The 21,755-nt window shown below is 38.7% G+C and overlaps 1 protein-coding gene across 1 annotated transcript in view; it reads left to right on the top strand.

The window, feature by feature from the left end:
* LOC143398295 (uncharacterized) overlaps nucleotides 1-21,755 on the top strand; it is a 326,595-nt gene that overhangs the window by 243,072 nt on the left and 61,768 nt on the right. Inside the window, 6 exon segments of the mRNA XM_077109254.1 lie at nucleotides 3,426-3,734; nucleotides 10,276-10,593; nucleotides 12,182-12,274; nucleotides 12,351-12,665; nucleotides 13,713-14,027; nucleotides 18,417-18,731. Of these exon segments, the coding sequence (XP_076965369.1) occupies nucleotides 3,426-3,734; nucleotides 10,276-10,593; nucleotides 12,182-12,274; nucleotides 12,351-12,665; nucleotides 13,713-14,027; nucleotides 18,417-18,731 (1,665 nt within the window).

The raw sequence follows: 21,755 nt of genomic DNA, 5'->3' as shown, positions 1-21,755 counted from the left end.
AACAGAATAGTAGAATTGTGGAGTAAAGGACAAGGAAGCAGGTGGATACATAAATGCGTCTTATACACACAATATTGAATATTATATTTAATTTTCATGTTTCAAAAAAGCCTCATGTAGTAGTTTGCTTCACATTATGCCTAAATATTCAAAGAAGAATGTTCTGGGAAAAAATGCTGTTTATAATTCAGAGGGAGAGACATATGCCATTTCTTTCAAGTGACTTGAAAATGACCATTCTGGGTAAATTCTACCTCTTCAATAATGTTCAGACCTTCATACAGTTTTCCCTAATGATTCAAGAAGAGGTCTACTCTGAATAATTGTTAATTATGTGTTCATGCACTAGATGCACAGATGAACCAACCTCAACATTGAGACCTCTGGGATTTTGTGACTCTAGATCATTCAGACTGAGGTAACAGGTTCAATATGGCACCTTAGTTTTTTGTTTTGTTTTTTTTTTGGGGGGGGGTACCAGAGATTGAACTCAGGGGAACTTACATACTGAGCCATATCCCCAGCCCTTTTTCACATCTTATTTAGAGACAGAGTCTCACTGAGTTGTTTAATGCTCTACTGTTGCTGAGGCTGGCTTTGAACTCGATATCCTCCTGTCTCGGCCTCCAAAACTACTGGAATTACAGGCATATGCCACCACACCTGGCACACCTTAGTTTTATTTGAGAATATGTATTGAATAAGCAAGACAGATGAACATAGGGGTAGAAAATAAAATGGTGGTACAATTTACCTCAACAATGCAGATGGGGAAGGGAAATCATTTTTTACCTCCAAAATCCTTTACACCACTTACATATTACCAAAACTGACATGTATTTTTACAAATAAACTAATGAGGATCTCTAAACCACTAGGATATAATAAATGCCTACTTAGTTAAAGAACTGTGTAGACCATAGTAATACTCACCTATGGAATCAGGGGGTCTGGATTTATAGAACAATGTATAACTGCACCTAAACCACACATTGCCTGTTCTATTTATATTTCATTAAATACAACAGAGTAATTCAAACCCTGAGAATAACAAGTGGGGATCATCTCTGTGTACATGGTGGCTGACTCTAATTTCTAAATCAAGTATTTTTGAAAATAAATATATCAAGATTTCTGGATGTATATTATTTTATCAAAAATGCCTAGAAAATAACAAATGATAGATATAATATTAAAGATGAGTAAAAATACTGTTGAATTTGCAACATGACTTCCCTCTGAACAATTCAGGGTCAATGTTCAGCACAACAACAGATGCTCAGTTGATTCTCTGAGTACATGTTCTTTATGAACTTTACTCTTCACCCTCTCAGGCTACAGCTAGATGAGCTGTCGCTGATCTGTACAGAGTAGAAGAGTAAAGGAGAAATCTGCCTTGGGGGAAGGTTTGCTATTACAATAGACAATTTCAACTGGAGGACACTACAATCAGATATTCCACTGAATTCTCTCAGATAGAACTCAAAAGTGACGTTGTGCTACCTCAATGGAGACATTCTATATCTTGGGAGCTAGAAATATACCATATACAATGAAAAAAACAAGAAAATGGAAAAGAATTAATGTTTCTGCAGATAAATTTGTGTATCTAATTGAGCCAGAAATATAATGAATCAGTCATGCACAACTCATGGTAGTGGTGGTGGTGGTGATGTTAATCCCTAGTGTGGAGATGTAACTGAGTGGAAACCAGAATCCACAGAGGAAAAGACCTGGCTGCATCCACAGGCAGAGCCTACAGTGATGGTTTCTGTTCTGGAAACTGATCTTTATTGTTCCTGTTACTGGACAACAATATTGAGAGCTGATTTTGATCATCCCTGCAGAGGTCTCACACTCTTTAAAACATTACATCCCAAAGTATAGTGATTTCAGTTTGAAATTTTGTATTTTCACTGTGACTTTCCAAGTCAGGTACATTGTCATCACTCCTCTGTGATACTGATATAAATTAAATAGACCTTGTAGTCACAAGGTCACAAATCCACACTTGAGGTTAATACATCAGCTCCAGAGAGAAATGAGAGTATTCTAATTATAATGCTTTAAGTAAAATTTGTAATGAAGTAGATTAATGCTTTTGATATCCATTCCATCTGGAAGGATTTCTTTGGAAAAATAATCACTGATCATGTTATTCTCTTCAGCAAGGATTTCTAACTGAAATTCATACATAAACTTAGTATTACATTACTTTTCCTTACCTGTGGCCATATGCTGCCCAAAGGTCTGAACTCATACTTGAAATCTCTTCCTGATGTGCCGCAGCCCGGCTGGCTGGGCAAAATAGCTGGGGGGTGACGAACAACTTGTGTAGATTGATACAGCAGGAGTAGGAGCCATTTATTGTAGGACCAGAGCGATATTTATACATTCCACACAGCCTATCTTAATTAGCATAAACTAGATACAGCAGTCAGCCAATAAGGAATTTCCACACTTAATGGCTCGCTTTTGCTACTTGACAAACCACTCCCTCTGGCATTTTGCCAGGCGCCATCCAGACTTGTTTACAGACTCTAACACTGATGTGCTTCCATAGCTAACTAATGGCTTCTCCCAACTTCCCTTATCAATAACAAAATAATCCCTCAAAACAAAATAAAACAAAAAAGGCAAAAAAAGCTCAAATCGCTTTATTTCTTCTTCTTCTTCTTCCTCCCTTTCTTTTTCCTGCTACTCTTCTTATTCTTCTTCTCTTTTTCTTCTTCTTTTGTTCTTCTGATGCTCCTTTTAAATTCGCTTTCTGTCTTCTGTAAAAGGAAGTATGATATAAAGAACCCTTTTATTTCAGTCAAAATAACCTGGATTTATCTCAGTTTTACACTATTTAGTGGACTCTTCCCTCATTCCTAAATGGCAAATAAATATAAATTGTCAGTTTTTGATTTTTGATACATATTGAATTTTTTTCCTTCATTAACAAATGTTAACTTATTTGGAATTTTTTAGTGAAGTAAAAGTTTTTGAGGATAAAATGGTGAAAATTAAGCCTAGTCCTTTTGCTACTTGAGTTCAAATCCAGTGGATAGATGTAGATCCTGCAAAAAAGGAGGTCAGCTGACAGAGACAGAATGCAGAGAAACACACAGGTATCTGTTTACATGAAGGATAATGTGTTCACATGGAAAAAAATAAAAACACATGTATCACACAGCACACACACAAACACAACAATTATATTGATACATATTCATTTCTTCAGTCAGTCGTTCACAGCTGACCTTCTAAATGCCTCCTCCTAAAATGTCCTCACACACTTGTCATGGAATTCCCATTCTGATACCAACTGTTGAGCCCATTCCCCACACCCTGGGAAAAGAAAGGCTCACAACCATTGCCTGTGACAACTATCTTCCAATTCCAAGCCAAGATACTCATTTGTGGGTTAATTTCTTCCACAGGATTTGTGCGTTTGGATGGAGGAGCTGGACACTGCTCTGGGCGAGTGGAAGTGAATTCTGGAGGAGGATGGACTCCAGTATCTGATGGGAATTTCACATTACCCACTGCCCAGGTCATCTGTGCAGATCTGGGGTGTGGCAAGGCTGCATCTGTCCTGGGGAACCTGCCCTTCAGAGAGGCTGGTGAACAGGTCTGGGCTGAAGAGTTCCAGTGTGAGGGGCAGGAGCCTGAGCTCTGGTTCTGCCCCAGAGTGCCCTGTCCTGGAGGCAGCTGCCCCCACACAGGGGCTGTGCAAATTGTCTGCTCAGGTGAGATTTACACCAGGACTTTAACTTCCCCACACACTCTCTAAGGGTAAGAAAAATGTGGGATGTTGCTAAACCCTGTCTTCTACCAGGATATACAGATATTCGGCTCATGAAAAATGGCAGCTCTCAGTGTGAGGGTCAAGTGGAGATGAAGACCTCTGGAGGCTGGAGAACACTCTGTGCCTCCCACTGGAATATGGCCAATGCCAATGTAGTTTGCCGTCAGCTGGGCTGTGGAGTTGCCATCTCCACCCCAAAGGGAGAGCACTTCGTAGAAAGAGGAGATGAGATGTGGAGACAGCAATTCCACTGCTCAGGGTCTGAGTCCTTCTTGTGGAATTGTCCTGTGAGTGCCCTGGGCGTTCCTGCCTGTGCCCATGGAAACACAGCCTCTGTGGTCTGCTCAGGTAAGAGAGGGCAGGGCTGACTGGTACTTGAGTGATGTGTCTCTAAGAGCAGACAACATGGAGAGCTGATTTCAGAAAGGAAACATTCTGTGGGGAACTATGGTTCTTCTCAGATGATCAGATGATCATTCATCTGTCAAGGAGTATTAAGAGAGATAGTTTTCAAGTAAGAATTATTATTTATTAAAATTCAAAGAGACCAAGGTAGAGCGATCAATGATAGCTCTGTCAAGTTCCTCACCCCAAACTCTCAGAGAGCATCAGAAGCTCCCAGAAGTCACCTGCACATCCCTCCAGTCACTGTGCCCTCCTCCCCTGCAAAGAAGACCACTATAACTTCTGCTGCCAAAGAAAAATTTTGTCAGCTTTTGACTTTTATGTAAAACCATGTAGTATGTTCTATTGTTGTGTCTACTTGGACTCCACATTGTGCTTAGAATTCACACATTTTGCCCTTTGTAGCATACCTTCGTTTATTTTTATTGCTGTTGAGTTTTCTGCTGAATGACCACATGACCATGTATGGATACATTCAAGTGATATTGAGATTTGATGCTTGTTGACTTCCCAAATAATGATCCTACATATTATCATGACGATAGCTTTTGGTGCAGATATGTATGTATTTGCATGAGGTGTTTTTTTTTTTTTACCCTTTTACTTTCACTCTCTTAATATGGTATTCTTTCGGGGGTCAATTGTTGTTCTTAATGAAGCACAGCTTATCAACATTTTTGTACACTAAATAGAAAGTTTCCATCTTAAGATCTAAAAAATATTCTCCCAGGGTATATTATACATGTTTAATTACTTTTATTTTGCATATAATTTACAGTCTTTCTGGTGTTGATATTGTAAGGGGGTGTGTGATGTGAAGAAAAGTTCTACATTATTGTTTGGACAGCAAATTGACTCAGCATTATTACTGAAAAGACTTCTCCCCACCACAGGGTCACCTTTGAAATAATGGAGTGCAGATTTTCTTACTCATTCTGTTCCATTCCATTATGTTGTTGTGTATCCTTACAGCAGTACTTACATTCTTAATTATTATAACTTTTTAGCATATCTGAGTAAGTTTCCTTTAAAGATTACTTTAAACTAACTTCTCTAATTGTGTAGTTTTTCTTGCCTAATGCATTAGTCATACTTGGTCATATGCATTTCACATAAATTTTAGAAACAACTTTATATATTTAATACAATAAAAGCATGATGATATATAGGTTGACATTGGATTTAGACTACACATGAATATGGAGATAATTGACCTACAAGGCATATATCTAATTTCTCTCAGAGATTATACATAGCCTTTATGATGTTTCTCCTAGATGTTCTTGTGTTTGATGCTATTAATGTTTCTTTGGAATTACTTCAAATTGTTTTCACCTTTATTTTGTATATGTGGGGGGACGGTTTTCTTTTTTCCTTTTATTGTTTATTATGTTAATTTGATAATTCTGAAAAAGTTTAAGGGATAGCATAAAATTCCCAGGTAACCATAAGCAAGATTTCCAAATGCCACTCTTTTACTATATTCCCTCCTTCTGCCCCATTTATACCTAAATTTATCAAATGTTTCTGAAAGAGTAGTTAAGAGTAGGTGGATAATGTAGTGTGTCTCATTACCCCTAAAATATTTTCAAGAATTTTATATATAACCACAGCACTGTTGCCAAATTTCATAAATCCATCTTGCCATAATATGACTATACAGTGTATTAGCCTTGTTCAGATTTTTACTAATTTTACTAAATATGTTATTCACAGTAAAAATGTACGATAACGTGCTGCATTCAGTTCTCATGTTTATTTATATTTCTTACTATGAAACTGTTATTTTTTCTTTGTATTCCATGTTAATGATTTATTAAAAAATGCAAGCCAATAATTTTGCAAAGTCTCAGTTTGAGCTATGGCAATAAGCAAAATAAGTAAGTAATAAGAGAACTTGTAAATCAATATTTGAATCAGTTCTACATAAATAAAAGTTGGCTTTGACATTTTTTCAAAGTAGACATTTAAACTATATGTTAGAAACAATAATCACAAAACATATGTCATTCTTTTTTAACATTTATTTCTTAAGAGTAGATGGACACAACACAATGCCTTTATTTTCATGTGGTGCTGAGGATCAAACCCGGGTTCTGCCCGTACTAGGCGAGCTCTACCGCTGAGCCACAATCCTAGCCCCACATATGTCATTCTTAACTTCATGCACAAGAATGTTTATGTAAGATTGGACATATCTAGTGCTATAAATATGACCTACATCCTGCAGCAATCTCCCCTCTAATTTCTGATAGCCTCCTTTTTACTTCCATATATGACAGGGGACCTGGGTACATGTCTTTCTGTATCTGTTTTATTTAACTAAACAGTGTTTTTCAGTTCCATCTGTTTTGATGCAAATGACATGATTATATTCTTCTTTATGCCTCTGTGTGTGTGTGTGTGTGTGTGTGTGTGTGTATACCAGTACTTTATAAATTTGTCTTTCAGTGAGCACTTGGGGTGATTCCATACCATAGCTATTGTAAATAGTGCCACAACAAACATAAGAATGTAGAATTGCTGTGTTTTATAGTAAGTGTAATTTTGGCAGTTATTGCTGCATAATAAAAATTTCCCTCCAAAATATCAATTCAAATAAAAATACATTTCATTTTTCATGAAAAAATACAAATCATTTTCCATGATTTCCAGATTCATGAATTTGGCAAGGTCTCTTGTCAGTTGCCTTTCCGGCTCTCTCATGAGATTGCATTTGTATATCTTCTGGAACTGAATTGCTGGGGTTGCTGAAAGAATCACCTGCAAATGCTCTCTCCCACATGATAGTCTGCAGTGCAGATTTCCCATAGAGCTAACATCCTACTAAGCCAGAGGAGGAGGCATGACTTTCTTACCTAGGTTCCTAAGTCAAGCTGTGTTGGCTTCACCACATTTTATTGTTTATAGACAACTCACTACTGTCAGCCCAGATTGAAGGGAAGGAGGAATGGACTGTACAGGTCAATGGATAGAGGGTGACAGATGTTGCGGGTATTTTTAAACACTATAGGTGTATTAAACATCCCACTTTATGTATTTTCTGATGTATACTTTAGAACTATCAAACCAAAGATCAAATGTTTTCTCTGATATATGAGAGTTAACCCACAAGAAGGGGAGGGGGCAGTAGGAAACAGAATAGAAATGTAGTAGATTAGACATTTGGACATAGAGGGAAGGGAGAAAGGAGGAAAAAGACAGTGGAATGAAGTTAATATAATTTTCCCATGTGCATATATGAAAACATTACATTGAATCCCATCATCATTTCTCTGCCAAGATGCACATCAGATGGAATCTTCAGAAAGGTATTTTACTTCTCCCGTACAGTTAAGTTAGAGGAGATCATCTTAAATAAAACTGATTGAAATGACTGGATTTTGGACATCATCTAAAGAAACATATTCTTTTCAGTTCACAAAATATGATACAAGTTTTCTGGAAGTTTAACAGAGTTTCACCTGTTTTGTCCAACCTAAATTATACTTGTGTATTCCCAGGGGTATCAGGCAAACATGTTGAGATTGTCAGAGTCTCAACTACTACCTTTGAATGAAAAATGCTTAAAGGTGAAAATAGCTGATTCTAGTTTTTCCTTTTCTCTGAACTTGACTCCAAAAGGATAGAAGCTTCCCTTGAAGGAAAGAAAAATGTTTCAAGGTTTCTGGACATATGTTATTTCATTAAAAATTCCTAGAAGAATAACAAATAATATATATAATATTAAAGATGAATAAAAATAGTGTTGAGTTTGCAACAAGACTTTCCTCTGAACAATTCAGGGTCAATGTTCAGCACAACAACAGATGCTCAGTTGATTCTCTGAGTACATGTTCTTTATGAACTTTACTCTTCACCCTCTCAGGCTACAGCTAGATGAGCTGTCGCTGATCTGTACAGAGTAGAAGAGTAAAGGAGAAATCTGCCTTGGGGGAAGGTTTGCTATTACAATAGACAATTTCAACTGGAGGACACTACAATCAGATATTCCACTGAATTCTCTCAGATAGAACTCAAAAGTGACGTTGTGCTACCTCAATGGAGACATTCTATATCTTGGGAGCTAGAAATATACCATATACAATGAAAAAAACAAGAAAATGGAAAAGAATTAATGTTTCTGCAGATAAATTTGTGTATCTAATTGAGCCAGAAATATAATGAATCAGTCATGCACAACTCATGGTAGTGGTGGTGGTGGTGATGTTAATCCCTAGTGTGGAGATGTAACTGAGTGGAAACCAGAATCCACAGAGGAAAAGACCTGGCTGCATCCACAGGCAGAGCCTACAGTGATGGTTTCTGTTCTGGAAACTGATCTTTATTGTTCCTGTTACTGGACAACAATATTGAGAGCTGATTTTGATCATCCCTGCAGAGGTCTCACACTCTTTAAAACATTACATCCCAAAGTATAGTGATTTCAGTTTGAAATTTTGTATTTTCACTGTGACTTTCCAAGTCAGGTACATTGTCATCACTCCTCTGTGATACTGATATAAATTAAATAGACCTTGTAGTCACAAGGTCACAAATCCACACTTGAGGTTAATACATCAGCTCCAGAGAGAAATGAGAGTATTCTAATTATAATGCTTTAAGTAAAATTTGTAATGAAGTAGATTAATGCTTTTGATATCCATTCCATCTGGAAGGATTTCTTTGGAAAAATAATCACTGATCATGTTATTCTCTTCAGCAAGGATTTCTTACTGAAATTCATACATAAACTTAGTATTACATTACTTTTCCTTACCTGTGGCCATATGCTGCCCAAAGGTCTGAACTCATACTTGAAATCTCTTCCTGATGTGCTTCAATAGATAACTAATGGCTTCTCCCAACTTCCCTTATCAGTAACAAAATAATTCCTCAAAACAAAATAAAACAAAAAGGCAAAAAAAGCTCAAATCTCTTTATTTCTTCTTCTTCTTCCTCCCTTTCTTTTCCCTGCTCCTCTTCTTATTCTTCTTCTCCTTTTCTTCTTCTTTTGTTCTTCTGATGCTCCTTTTAAAATCTCTTTCTATCTTCTGTAAAAGGAAGTAAGATATAAAGAACCCTTTTTATTTTAGTCAAAATAACCTGGATTTATCTCAGTCTTACACTATTTAGTGGACTCTTCCCTCATTCCTAAATGGCAAATAAATATAAATTGTCAGTTTTTGATACATATTGAATTTTTTTTCCTTCATTAACAAATGTTAACTTATTTGGAATTTTTTAGTGAAGTAAAAGTTTTTGAGGATAAAATGGTGAAAATTAAGCCTAGTCCTTTTGCTACTTGAGTTCAAATCCAGTGGATAGATGTAGATCCTGCAAAAAAGGAGGTCAGCTGACAGAGACAGAATGCAGAGAAACACACAGGTATCTGTTTACATGAAGGATAATGTGTTCACATGGAAAAAAATAAAAACACATGTATCACACAGCACACACACAAACACAACAATTATATTGATACATATTCATTTCTTCAGTCAGTCGTTCACAGCTGACCTTCTAAATGCCTCCTCCTAAAATGTCCTCACACACTTGTCATGGAATTCCCATTCTGATACCAACTGCTGAGCCCATTCCCCACACCCTGGGAAAAGAAAGGCTCACAACCATTGCCTGTGACAACTATCTTCCAATTCCAAGCCAAGATACTCATTTGTGGGTTAATTTCTTCCACAGGATTCGTGCGTTTGGATGGAGGAGCTGGACACTGCTCTGGGCGAGTGGAAGTGAATTCTGGAGGAGGATGGACTCCAGTATCTGATGGGAATTTCACATTACCCACTGCCCAGGTCATCTGTGCAGATCTGGGGTGTGGCAAGGCTGCATCTGTCCTGGGGAACCTGCCCTTCAGAGAGGCTGGTGAACAGGTCTGGGCTGAAGAGTTCCAGTGTGAGGGGCAGGAGCCTGAGCTCTGGTTCTGCCCCAGAGTGCCCTGTCCTGGAGGCAGCTGCCCCCACACAGGGGCTGTGCAAATTGTCTGCTCAGGTGAGATTTACACCAGGACTTTAACTTCCCCACACACTCTCTAAGGGTAAGAAAAATGTGGGATGTTGCTAAACCCTGTCTTCTACCAGGATATACAGATATTCGGCTCATGAAAAATGGCAGCTCTCAGTGTGAGGGTCAAGTGGAGATGAAGACCTCTGGAGGCTGGAGAACTCTCTGTGCCTCCCACTGGAATATGGCCAATGCCAATGTAGTTTGCCGTCAGCTGGGCTGTGGAGTCGCCGTCTCCACCCCAAAGGGAGAGTACTTTGTGGAAGGAGGAGATGAGATCTGGAGAGACCGATTCCACTGCTCAGGGTCTGAGTCCTTCTTGTGGAATTGCCCTGTGACTGCCCTGGGTGTTCCTGCCTGTGCCCATGGAAACACAGCCTCTGTGGTCTGCTCAGGTAAGAGAGGGCAGGGCTGACTGGTACTTGAGTGATGTGTCTCTAAGAGCAGACAACATGGAGAGCTGATTTCAGAAAGGAAACATTCTGTGGTGAACTTTGATTCTTCTCAATGATCATTCATCTTTCAAGCCCTGTCAAGGAGTATTAAGAGGAATAGATTTTAAGTAAGTATTATTATTTGCTGCAATTTATAGAGAACACTGTATAACAGTGAATGGTAGCTCTGTCAAGTTTCTCAACCTGGACCATCAGAGAGCATCAGCAGCTCCCAAGAGTCACCTGCACATCCCTGCAGTCACTGTGCCCTCCTCCCCTCCAAAGAGTATTTTTTCAAGTTTTGAGATTTATGTAAAATCATGCACCATGTTCTCTTTTTGGTGTATTAAATATCCCACTTTATGTATTTTCTGATATATACTCTAGCACTATCAAACTAAAAGTCAAATATTTTCTCTGATATGTGAGAGCTAACCCACAATAAGGAAAGGGAGCAGTGAGAGACAGAATAAAAAATGTAGTAGATTAAGACATTTGGATGTAAAGGGAAGGGAGAAGCATAGGAAAAGGGCAGTGGAATGAAAATGACATAATTTTCCCATGTGCACATATAAAAACATTGCATTGAATCCCACCATCATGTATATCAATAAGAATAGAACTCTAAAACAAAATGTATTTCACGCTTGTATAATTATGTCAAAATGGACTCTTCTGTCACATATAGCTGAAAAGATCCATAATTTTAAAAATATATATATTGTTACCTGAATCTTATAGAGTATTTGGAACATTAGGTTCTCTACCATGTCTCTTAGTTCCCTGTTGTATTTCCTATCCTTTCTGTGCTTCACTCTATATTTTCTCATGTTCTTCCCCTTACTAATTCTATTTTGTGTTCATATACAGTGTTGTTAGACTCATCCACTGGTTTCTTATTTTTACCTATTGACTTTTTAAAGTTACACATGACTCTCAAATATTTATTGGATTTTTGTTATCATTTCTCTGCTAAGATGCATATCACATGAAACTTTCAGAAAGCTATTTTTCTTCTTTCATGCAGTTAATTTTAGGGGAGATCACCTTAAGTAAAAATGATTGAAATGATTGGATATTGAACATCATCCAAATAAAACATTACTTTCAGTTCACAAAATATGATACAAGTTTTCTAGATGTTTAACAGAGTTCCACCTCTTTTGTCCAGCCTAAATCATACTTGTGTGTTCCCAGGGAAATCAAGCAAACATGCTGAGATTTTCAGTCTCAACTTCTACCTTTGAATGAAAAATAGCTGATTCTAGTTTTTCCTTTTCTCTGAACTTGACTCTGAATGTATATCTTCCTTGGGAGCTAAGCAAACTCTCAAGCACCACTTATATATTCCACTTTGCTAAAGTTATTCCTGGGATGGGCTTAAAACAAAAACAAAATCTGACATATTAAAAAGCAGAAATCTCCATTAGAAGATCAATTTTGAAGATAGCAAATTAATGCTCCTTTGTTTTACAGTTTTCACCTCATAATAATCACTAGATTATTATGTACTTTGTTTCAATTTTCTGCTTTCTATCCCCTTCTGTAGAAAACCAGACCCAGCTGCTGCCCCAGTGCAAAGACTCCTGGTCTGACCCAGCAGGCTCTGCATCCTCAGAGGGCCACACTGCCAACTGCTCAGGTGAGCAAGGGCCCCAGCACCAGAGCCTCCCATTCCCTGTGCAAATGCCCACTGACATGACCCTGTCTCTCCTCAGACAGCAGACAGCTCCGCCTGGTGGATGGGGGCAGTCGCTGTGCAGGGAGAGTGGAGATCCTGCAGCAGGGCTCCTGGGGCTCCATCTGTGATGACAGCTGGGACCTGAGTGATGCCCATGTGGTGTGCAGACAGCTGGGCTGTGGAGTGGCCCTGGAGGCCACCGTCTCTGCTCACTTTGGAGAGGGATCAGGGCCCATCTGGCTGGATGAGCTGAACTGCACAGGAGAGGAGGCCCACGTGTGGCAGTGCCCTTCCCAGGGCTGGGGGCAGCACAACTGCAGGCACAAGGAGGATGCAGGGGTCATCTGCTCAGGTCTGTGGTGCACACTGTGCACAGGTAAGGAAGAGCAGGGGAGGTTCTGCAGGATGGTGTTGAGCCCTTGGGCAGGTATTGGGCAGTTGCTGACAAAGGAGAGGGGAAGAAAGTTCCTCTCACTGTTCCTGTCCCTCCAGGTGAGGAGAAGTTGAGGTGCTTTTATTTTCTGCTGTAGCAACTGAGCTTCTTCTCCTTCGTTCTTAGCACTGTCCTCTGACACAGTCATTCTCTACACTGTCCATTTAAAGCACTCACCACTCTTCTGTGACCTATGGGTACAATACCCTGACCCACTGAGTTAGTTTTATATTTATGCTATAACAAGTCACCATAGACTGAGTAGCTCAAAGCAACATATTTATCATCTTACACTGTGTAGGTTAGAAGACTGACCTGGGTCTGTCTGCACTACAAACAAGGCATGAGCGGGCTGCAACAGTAAAGCTCTGGGAAGACTCCTATTCTTGCCTTTTTCAGCAGATAGATGTTGCCTGAATTTATTTTCTCATGGTCCCTTCCTTCTTCATACCAACAGCATCATTTCATGTGCACATCTCCCTAAGATAAGGGGCAGAAAGAATTATCTGCTTTTGTGGGCACAGGTCTAAGGATATGATTAGATTGCATTCACCTGATAATCCATGAAACGATCTTATCTTAATCATACCTGCAAAACCTTTTACAATAGGTAAAACATTCACACACTCAGAAAATCAGAGAGCACACATATTTGGAGCTCCATTATTTTTCCACCCTTCTGTCCATCCTCCTTTTCTAGGGTGTGTCAGATGGTTTTTCAGGTTAGAGATAAAGAGTTTCTTTCCTGCAGAGCCCCCAGGTCAGTGTTCCTTTCTGTTTATTTGCTAATATTACATTGTTGTAGAAACAGTAAAACAGGTTAAAGAGACAAAACTTTCAGTCTTCCATCCAGTGGGCACTTCCCAGGACAGTCAGCAATGAGCACTCACTACTTAGAAATAAAGAAAAAAACAGCAGTGAGAGTTGGATGCTCACTGAGCCACATTTTCCTCCTCTTGCTTTCAGAGTTCCTGGCCCTCAGGCTGGTGAGTGAGGACCAGGAGTGTGCTGGGTGGCTGGAGGTTTTCTACAACAACACCTGGGGCAGTGTCTGCCATAGCCCCATGGAAGCTGTGACCTTGTCCATTATTTGCAGACAACTTGGCTGTGGGGACAGTGGGACTCTGGATTTCTTGATTCCTTCCAGAGAAGGTGCTAGACCCCACTGGGTAAATGGAATCCACTGTCGGGAAACTGATACCTCTCTCTGGCAGTGTCCTTCTGACCCCTGGAAACACCAATCTTGCTCTGCAAAGGAGGAAGCTCATATCACATGTACAGGTGACCTACTCTATTTCTATGTGTTTGTCTATGCCTGCAGGTTGTTATTAGGAAAGTTTTATATATTCAAAAATAATAGATGAGTTGAAATAAGTCTACAAAATGAATACTGGATAGACATTACTTGATCCACCTCTTGCAATTCTGTTTCAAAGGCAGATGTGTGGAAATCTTGATGATAGCAATTTATGTGCAAAGTATAGAGATTAAACTAAAAATATTGAGCATGAAATTATACTGATAAACTTTCGAAGGAATTGGCTAATGCAATGTTAAGTTATATTAATCAATCTGTATTTCTTTAGAGGGTGAATGATTGAATCTCAGTTATACACATTGCTTGCTATGAGCTATCACTTTATTCCCACAAACACAAAATGCTTGATAGGTATCATGGTGATCATTTATTTCAGATGAGGAAATTGAAGTTAGGAGTAAACACTTGATTTCACTCACACTTTCAATTGAGTGAGTTGCAACTTGGGGAATCTAATATAATGGGCTGTTTACTCTGGAATCCACTACACTGGTGAGACAGTCTCTCAGATTAGTTTCTTCATGGTAATTAATTGAGTGATTTGTAGGTAGAAACTTAATTCCAGGCAGGAAGACAGACACAGGAAGAAAATACCACCCCTACTCTAATGGAGTTTTCAATCCAGCTTGACTACACAACCACGCATAAAGTTGAGTATCATGAAGGCATGGAAGGTGCTCTGGAAATATGTGCATTGAGGAAGAGGGAAATCGTATTTAAGTTGAAATCTAAAGAAGGAATAGAGGACCAATATAGGAAGAAAATAGAGCATTTGGTCAGTGTAAATACTGAGGTGGGAGGAGCATGGTGACCTTGAGTTACTGATAAATCTCTTCTTAAGCAGAGCAGGGGGAGGGTGGGTGAGAGATGCCTGATTACCTGGATGGGTAAGAAGAGCTAGAGGCCTCTCCAAGGCATGGCCCAAATAACAATCCTGTTAAAAAGCTGTCAATCTTCTCCTCTGCCACATCATGGGAAAGTGCTATGAGATGAGGGGCCTGGTACCCCTTATTTTCCTCTTGAATTGAACTCCTCACAGTCTCAGTAGTCTTAGTTGATACTACCTCCTCTGAGCCTTTATCCATATGCTACTGCAAACTAACATGCCCACTTCATCCCTCGCCCAGAAAACATTCCATGGATGAGTTGAAAACTGGAGGCTATTGTCTTCCAATTTCTTAAGACTTATAATGCCCTCTTCAGTTTCATATTCTAATAAAAACCTGACTGACCTATGAAAATAATGATTTCATTATCATTTGGAAGCCTGTGCTTCCCTTTCAACGGATATTTCTGGGCCAAATATTAGAGTGAAAATATCCCTGCTTTCCTTTGTCATTTTCAACAATTTCTTTTCATTTTTTCCATGTCCAGCTACTTGAAATTTGCCCATGATGTGGCTGGCACCAGCCACCACTCTGTTGGTATCACTCTTCAGCCTGGTCACACCCCCTCATCCTGGAAGGTTGCAGTATCAGTCTCCCCAGGTCCCTCTTTCTCCTGTTCTTGGTGCTGATAGGATCCTTGAACACAACTTAGATAACATCCTGGCCTCTCCATTTCTGAATTTCTCCCTTTGAAGCATTCTTCTTACATCCCACCTCCGTGTATGGCCACACTTTTGACCATCACTAACTATCCCGCTTGAGATGGTGATTGCATTATTCACTTCTATGACTATTGCTACTTCTCCTTATGGCACATATTATTGATGCTTTTTTCCAGATATTTCATCCTCAATGTTTTCCCTTATCAGTTTTTCATTTTTCCACTCTCCTCATGATTGCACATGGTATTACCTGATTAGACAGCATGATGCCCCATTATAATCTTCCCCCTTCAAATACACTCAACTCCTTGTTCTCTTCTGTCAGTCAAAGACAAGAACAATATTACCGCCCAGTTAACCCCATCAGGGGATTGATTCACTGATGGGTTAAGGGTCTTATAATCCAATCATTTCTCCTCTAAAACTTCTTGCATTGTCTCATAGGAGCTTTTGGGTGGCACCTCACATCAAAACCATAACATCCACCAATGCTTGAGCAGGGCTAGTTTATGGCTACATTAAGGAACAACTTTACTCTAGTGGCTGAAAATACAGCTCAGTGGCAAAGCACCAACCAACATATTTGAGGTACTTGGCTAAATCACCATCATAAATCAGAAAGAAGTAAGTGAATAACAGTAGTATCTACCATATAAACATAAACCAGTTATAAAAATACCATAAAATACAGTAATAATCAATTAAACTTGATACAAACTAAAAAATCAATAACAATAGATAAGGGGTAGAATAAATGTTGAATTAACAAGAAAGTAAATTAATAAAAGGAAAATTAAATCAAGAAGGAATATTACAGAAGAAATACAAAGAGAAGAAGGGAAATAAAAAAGAAGAAAACTATTTTATATAAAAAAAGATGAGAGAGAAGAGAAAAGTCCATTTAAAGAATTTTAAAACAAATTAAATACATAGTAGTAAGGAAAATATTATAATGTATACATTGAAAAACAAAAGATGCGTCAAAAGTTACTCCCAGACAAAAATACTTGCATGCAGACATCTCTTTTCTGAACATTTAACATTTGAGTCCACCAGGTATATGAGGTTAGTAGGCTAAAAAATAAACCAATTGTAGTTTCTTTGAGATCCCATCAAAATGAACTAATATTTGTTGTGATATGCTGGCTGAACTATGCTCCTCATTTTCTGCCATGGAGGTAAATGGAATACCGATGGGGCAGGCCATTATCATGCTGGACAGTCTGTTTACAAACATGGGGGCATAGAAAAAGTCAAAGTTACCACAAGCCCTTTCTTCAGTGGTTTGTGGACCAAACTGGTGGACACTCACTATCCAGAGACCTCATGCCCACAGGGGCATGACAACTGTCCTAGCAATAATGAATCCCTGGAATGCCTGGGAGAAGAGCTATAAGCAATCAAACCACTGAGTTCAACCTTGGAGATGGGGCACAAGAATGGAATGAATCACCAGATGTGATCTCTGGGCTCTTGGACCTGGCTTCCCTGTGAAACCATATGAGACTGGAATCATTCTACTTCACATAGAGAAGGACCTTGTATTAATAAAGCCTCTAGGTCCTTCTCTGCCACTGTCTCAGCATGTTTGTGGCAGACAGTCCTCCTATCTGAGACTAGGTGCTCACTTCTTCCACCCAGTACTGTGGTGGGGTGACCCAGAGATTCTGAATTATGATCAATTAATATTTTATAATCCCAGCACAGATTAGACCCTATAATAAGACCCTTCTAGAGATGGCCCCCAGTTATAACACTCTGAGAGCTTGCTGAGCAATGTGATTAATTCCTTCTCTAAAGCTCTCTTGTTATAAGAAGTCCCTGTTAAAACAATTCCTCAAATTTGATCTAAAGCTTGTAAGAACCATGTGTTTCTCCCACAGGTAAGACAACTGGAGTTGAAGTTGTAAATTGTTTTGTACTTTTCTCTGGGCTGCCTTAATGTTTCTCCATATCATTAACATAACTCATCATTTCTTAATTGGTTCCCAGTTTTCTTTTTCTTTCTCTTCTCAGAATACTATTTCCCCTGTGTTCCCTGACTCTTTTCACTCACAGAGTCACACAAAGGGTATTTTTAATGTGATATTAGTTTCCTCATCAAGAACTCCTGACAAGGAAGTCAAAGCACAGATTAGGTATATGAAGTCTATAATCTCTAGTGAAATATATTGCATTAACTCATTTGTCTTATGATCCATTCATTTTTCAGTCTTAATGCCTGTATAATTAAATTATATTTTTTTCCTGGATTCATGGCTATCACCTTAGACTTCTGATTATCTCATCCCCATTTCCTACTACAACCCCTGTGCTTTCATCCTTTCAAATCTCAGGCCATGGGCACTCAAATGTATGTGCTTTATAAGAAACCAATTCAGATACTTCCTATTACAGTAATTCCATAGAAATCATTCAGAAAAAAACACTTTGAGCTACTGAAAATAGGAATCTTGGCATTTCTCAAATTGTTTTGTCACATCATATGCACAACTCACTCTATCAATAACAAGTTTTACTCTGATAAGATCTACAAAATAACTGCTAACTGAGACTACTTACTTGATTATGTTGTTTAATTCCATTTCTTATTTTTTTCACAATTCTCCCAAATGTTATGAAAGAAACTTAGACTTAGCTTTTGCCCTAGTATAATGAATGATTCCATCCCTTATTCAGCAAGCTCTGCATTCTGAATATTGATCTGCCAACTGCTTGGTAGGGGGAGGGAATACCACAGGACAAGAATACTCTTCTCATTCTCTTTGTAAATACAACCATTGACATGAGTCTTTCTCCTCAGAGACTCCACAGCTCCGCCTGGTGAATGGTGGCAGTCGCTGTGCAGGCAGAGTGGAGATCCTTCACCAGCATTTCTGGGGTACTGTCTGTCATAACAACTGGGACCTGAAAGATGCAAATGTAGTGTGCAGACAAATGGGCTGTGGAGCAGCCTTCAATGCCTTGCTCTATGCACAATTTGGAGAGGGATCAGGGCCCATCTGGCTGATGGACCTGGCGTGCACAGGAGAGGAGGCCTACTTGTGGAATTGCCCTGCCCTGGTCTGGAGAAAGAACAACTGTGAGCACTCTAAAGATGCAGGAGTCATCTGCTCGGGTATGGTCAGTGCATTCTCCACTACCTAAGAGAATGGAAAGAGAGTGTCTGATCCTTTGGGGAATAGGAGATGAATTGTCCAGAGGACACTAGGAGATCCTTCTCTGAATCAGTGAATTCAGGGATAGCAGTGGATGGTGGGCTTCATTTATTAGTGTCATGTAAATCATAATAGTCCTTTCTCTTCTCAACTCTCTTACTTGACAAGAGTTGTTTTGTACAGTATTTAAAACTAAAATCAATCTTCACAATTTTGTTTCTATAATTTAGTACTTTTAGGATTACATTTAAATTAGCACACACACTCTCTGTTTGCAGCACTTTTCAAAGAACAGACAAGAATGAGGCCATTCTTCTTTCAGTTGAATTGAGTGCTTGTATATGTATAGTCAGAGATATTTTTGCACTGGGTTCATAGGTATGAGGACACAGGAATTGAACACATCATAGGGGAACTTATGGATCATTGGAAAGTTGCAATTCTTCTTTCTCAATTCAGACATCAGAATTCTTAGTTCATTGGTAGGAAGGGCCAGAAAACTGTGAATGAACTGCTGTGAGTCACAGGTTCTCCTATGATAGATTCTCTCTACATTTCTATATAAACTCATTTTGGGATGAGAATTTAACACCGTGCTGTCAGATGGATGTTGGAATCAATAAAATATTAATGCATATTTATTATGATAAGAGATTATGTAGTTTAGGACTCAGATCAAGATGGTTACTCAGTGGCCTTCCACAAATATGCCACACAAACAGATACTCACACACCAAACAGTTTGATAGGGGAAAATAAACCAGGCGTATGAAAAGAAACCAGGTGAGTCCTGCTTTTATGATAATAAGAAGAAAACACACATTGAAGGAAAGAGGAAATAAGAGTTGCCCTTTCCCTTAATATAGCAGCCCAGAATGAAGGAAGATGCATTCAACTTGGGGAATGGAAAGGTAATTGAATCCACACCTTATACTTGAAACTCAGGTCTCCGGGGGTGTCCAGTAGAGTCTTACAATACATGTCCACATGCCAGTAACCTCAGACTGAGACTTGGAACTGTGTCCAGTTGAGCAGCAAAGAGACTGTCACTTTGCTGTCTTGATAGAAGGAAAATCAAGACTCCATTTCCTAAGGAGCAGGATGTAAGAGCAGAAATAGGATTTTGTCTTGGAGCTCAGTGCCAGGCCCACTATGGTGATACTCAGCACTCAGTAGGAATTAGAGTTCTTAAATGTAGGACTGACCTCATAGAGAGAGAAAGACTGGTGTGCTGGTGGGACAGACTCAAGAAGAGCCTGTGGCTGGTTACAGGAGTCTTGGTCCATATGTCCACCTCAACAGTAGGCAGAGACTTAAATCTTGTTCCCTCCCCAGTTCTGGGTTGGCTTGGCAAGCTGTGGCCTCAGTGTGTGACATAGCATTGCAGCATTGGTAGACACAGGACCTCCCTCCTCATTCCTTCCCAGAGCCTCAGGAAGCACACTATACAGAGATTTAAGTCTCTGTGGGGGGTGAAAAGTTAGTTGAGCACCCAAATTTGACCTGGACCCTTGAACTCTTATCATTACATATTATAATACAGCTCTCAAAGTTGAAAGATAAAGAGGCTTAAGGAATCAAGAGAAAAGAAACAACACCAAAGTTTTCCTAATTCCCCTGACAGTGAACTTTCCAACAGGAAACATGTAGACCAGAAGTGAGTGCAATGAGATTTTAATAAAATTGAAGGAAAAATCTGTCAATCAAAAATACAGAACATAGCAAAGCTGCCCTTTACAAATAAAAAAATGCAAAGACATTATCAGACAGCCTCCCAAAAAGTTACCATATAATACAGTAACCCACTGCTGAGCAGATATTCAAAGGAAATGAAATCAGGATGTTGAAAAGACCTCTGTACTCCCATGTTTATGGCAGCACTACTGACAGTAGCTATGAAATGGAAATAATCTAAGTGTTCATCAACTAATAAATGGATAAATTGTAGTACATTTGCATAATGGAATGCTCTTTAGCTGAAAAAAGGAAAACGGGAATGAAATATTTTCATTGCTGTAGCATGCGTGGACTTGAAGATCATTAAATTTAGTGAAATAAGTCAGGCAAAGAAAGACAAGAGTCTCTTAAAATCTCACTATATGTTAAATCTGAAAGACTTGACCTCATAAAAGTTACAAGTTTAGATTAGAATTATGATTACCATAGGCTGGAAAGTGTAGGGGTTAGAAATGGAAGGCTATAGATTGATCAATTAGTTATAGGTTTTACTTAGGAACAAGAAGTTCTGGTGCACCATTACACAATAGGGTGTAATGGTGCACCAGAAACTTTATTGCAAAAAGCAAGAAGAGAGTGTATTGGAACTTTTCACAGTAGGAAATGAAAAATTTTTGAGAAAATAAGATAACACAGTATATACATGCATCCATTAATAGATTTACTATTTATGTTTTGGGTATCAGTTGAAATAAATTTAATTTAAATGAAAAAAGGAAAAATTAATGAACATGCTATTCTCTTGAGAAAAGATTCCTTGCTGACTTTCTTCAGTGTGTAAAATTTCTACTATATTACAATTTCACACCTATAACTAGATGCCTCCCCAAAGATCTGAACCCACACTTGAAATCACTTCCTGATCAGCTTCAATAGCTGTATAATGGATTCTTCAAACTGTCTACTATGAACAAAAAAATCCCTTAAACACAACACAAAAAAATAAATAAAAAACATTCTCAAGCTTCTGGATAACTTCTGTTCCTACTTCTATTGAGATTTTTCATTCATTAGAAAATGTTGTGTTATCATCTGTGAATTGAAAGTTTCAGGATATAAAAGAGTGAAAAATTAATCCCATCTTTTTCTACACTGAGTTCACATTCAATGGATAGATATGGATCTATCTGAGAAAAAAAAAGAGGTACACTGTCACAGAAAGTATTGCAAACACACAGATACCTTTATAATATAAAGAATAATATGTCCATTTAAAAGAAAATGCATATTACACACACACACACACA

This window comes from Callospermophilus lateralis, chromosome 4 (assembly GCF_048772815.1).
Source record: "Callospermophilus lateralis isolate mCalLat2 chromosome 4, mCalLat2.hap1, whole genome shotgun sequence".
Lineage (NCBI taxonomy): Eukaryota > Metazoa > Chordata > Mammalia > Rodentia > Sciuridae > Callospermophilus > Callospermophilus lateralis.
This window is presented reverse-complemented; position numbering and strand designations above follow the sequence as displayed.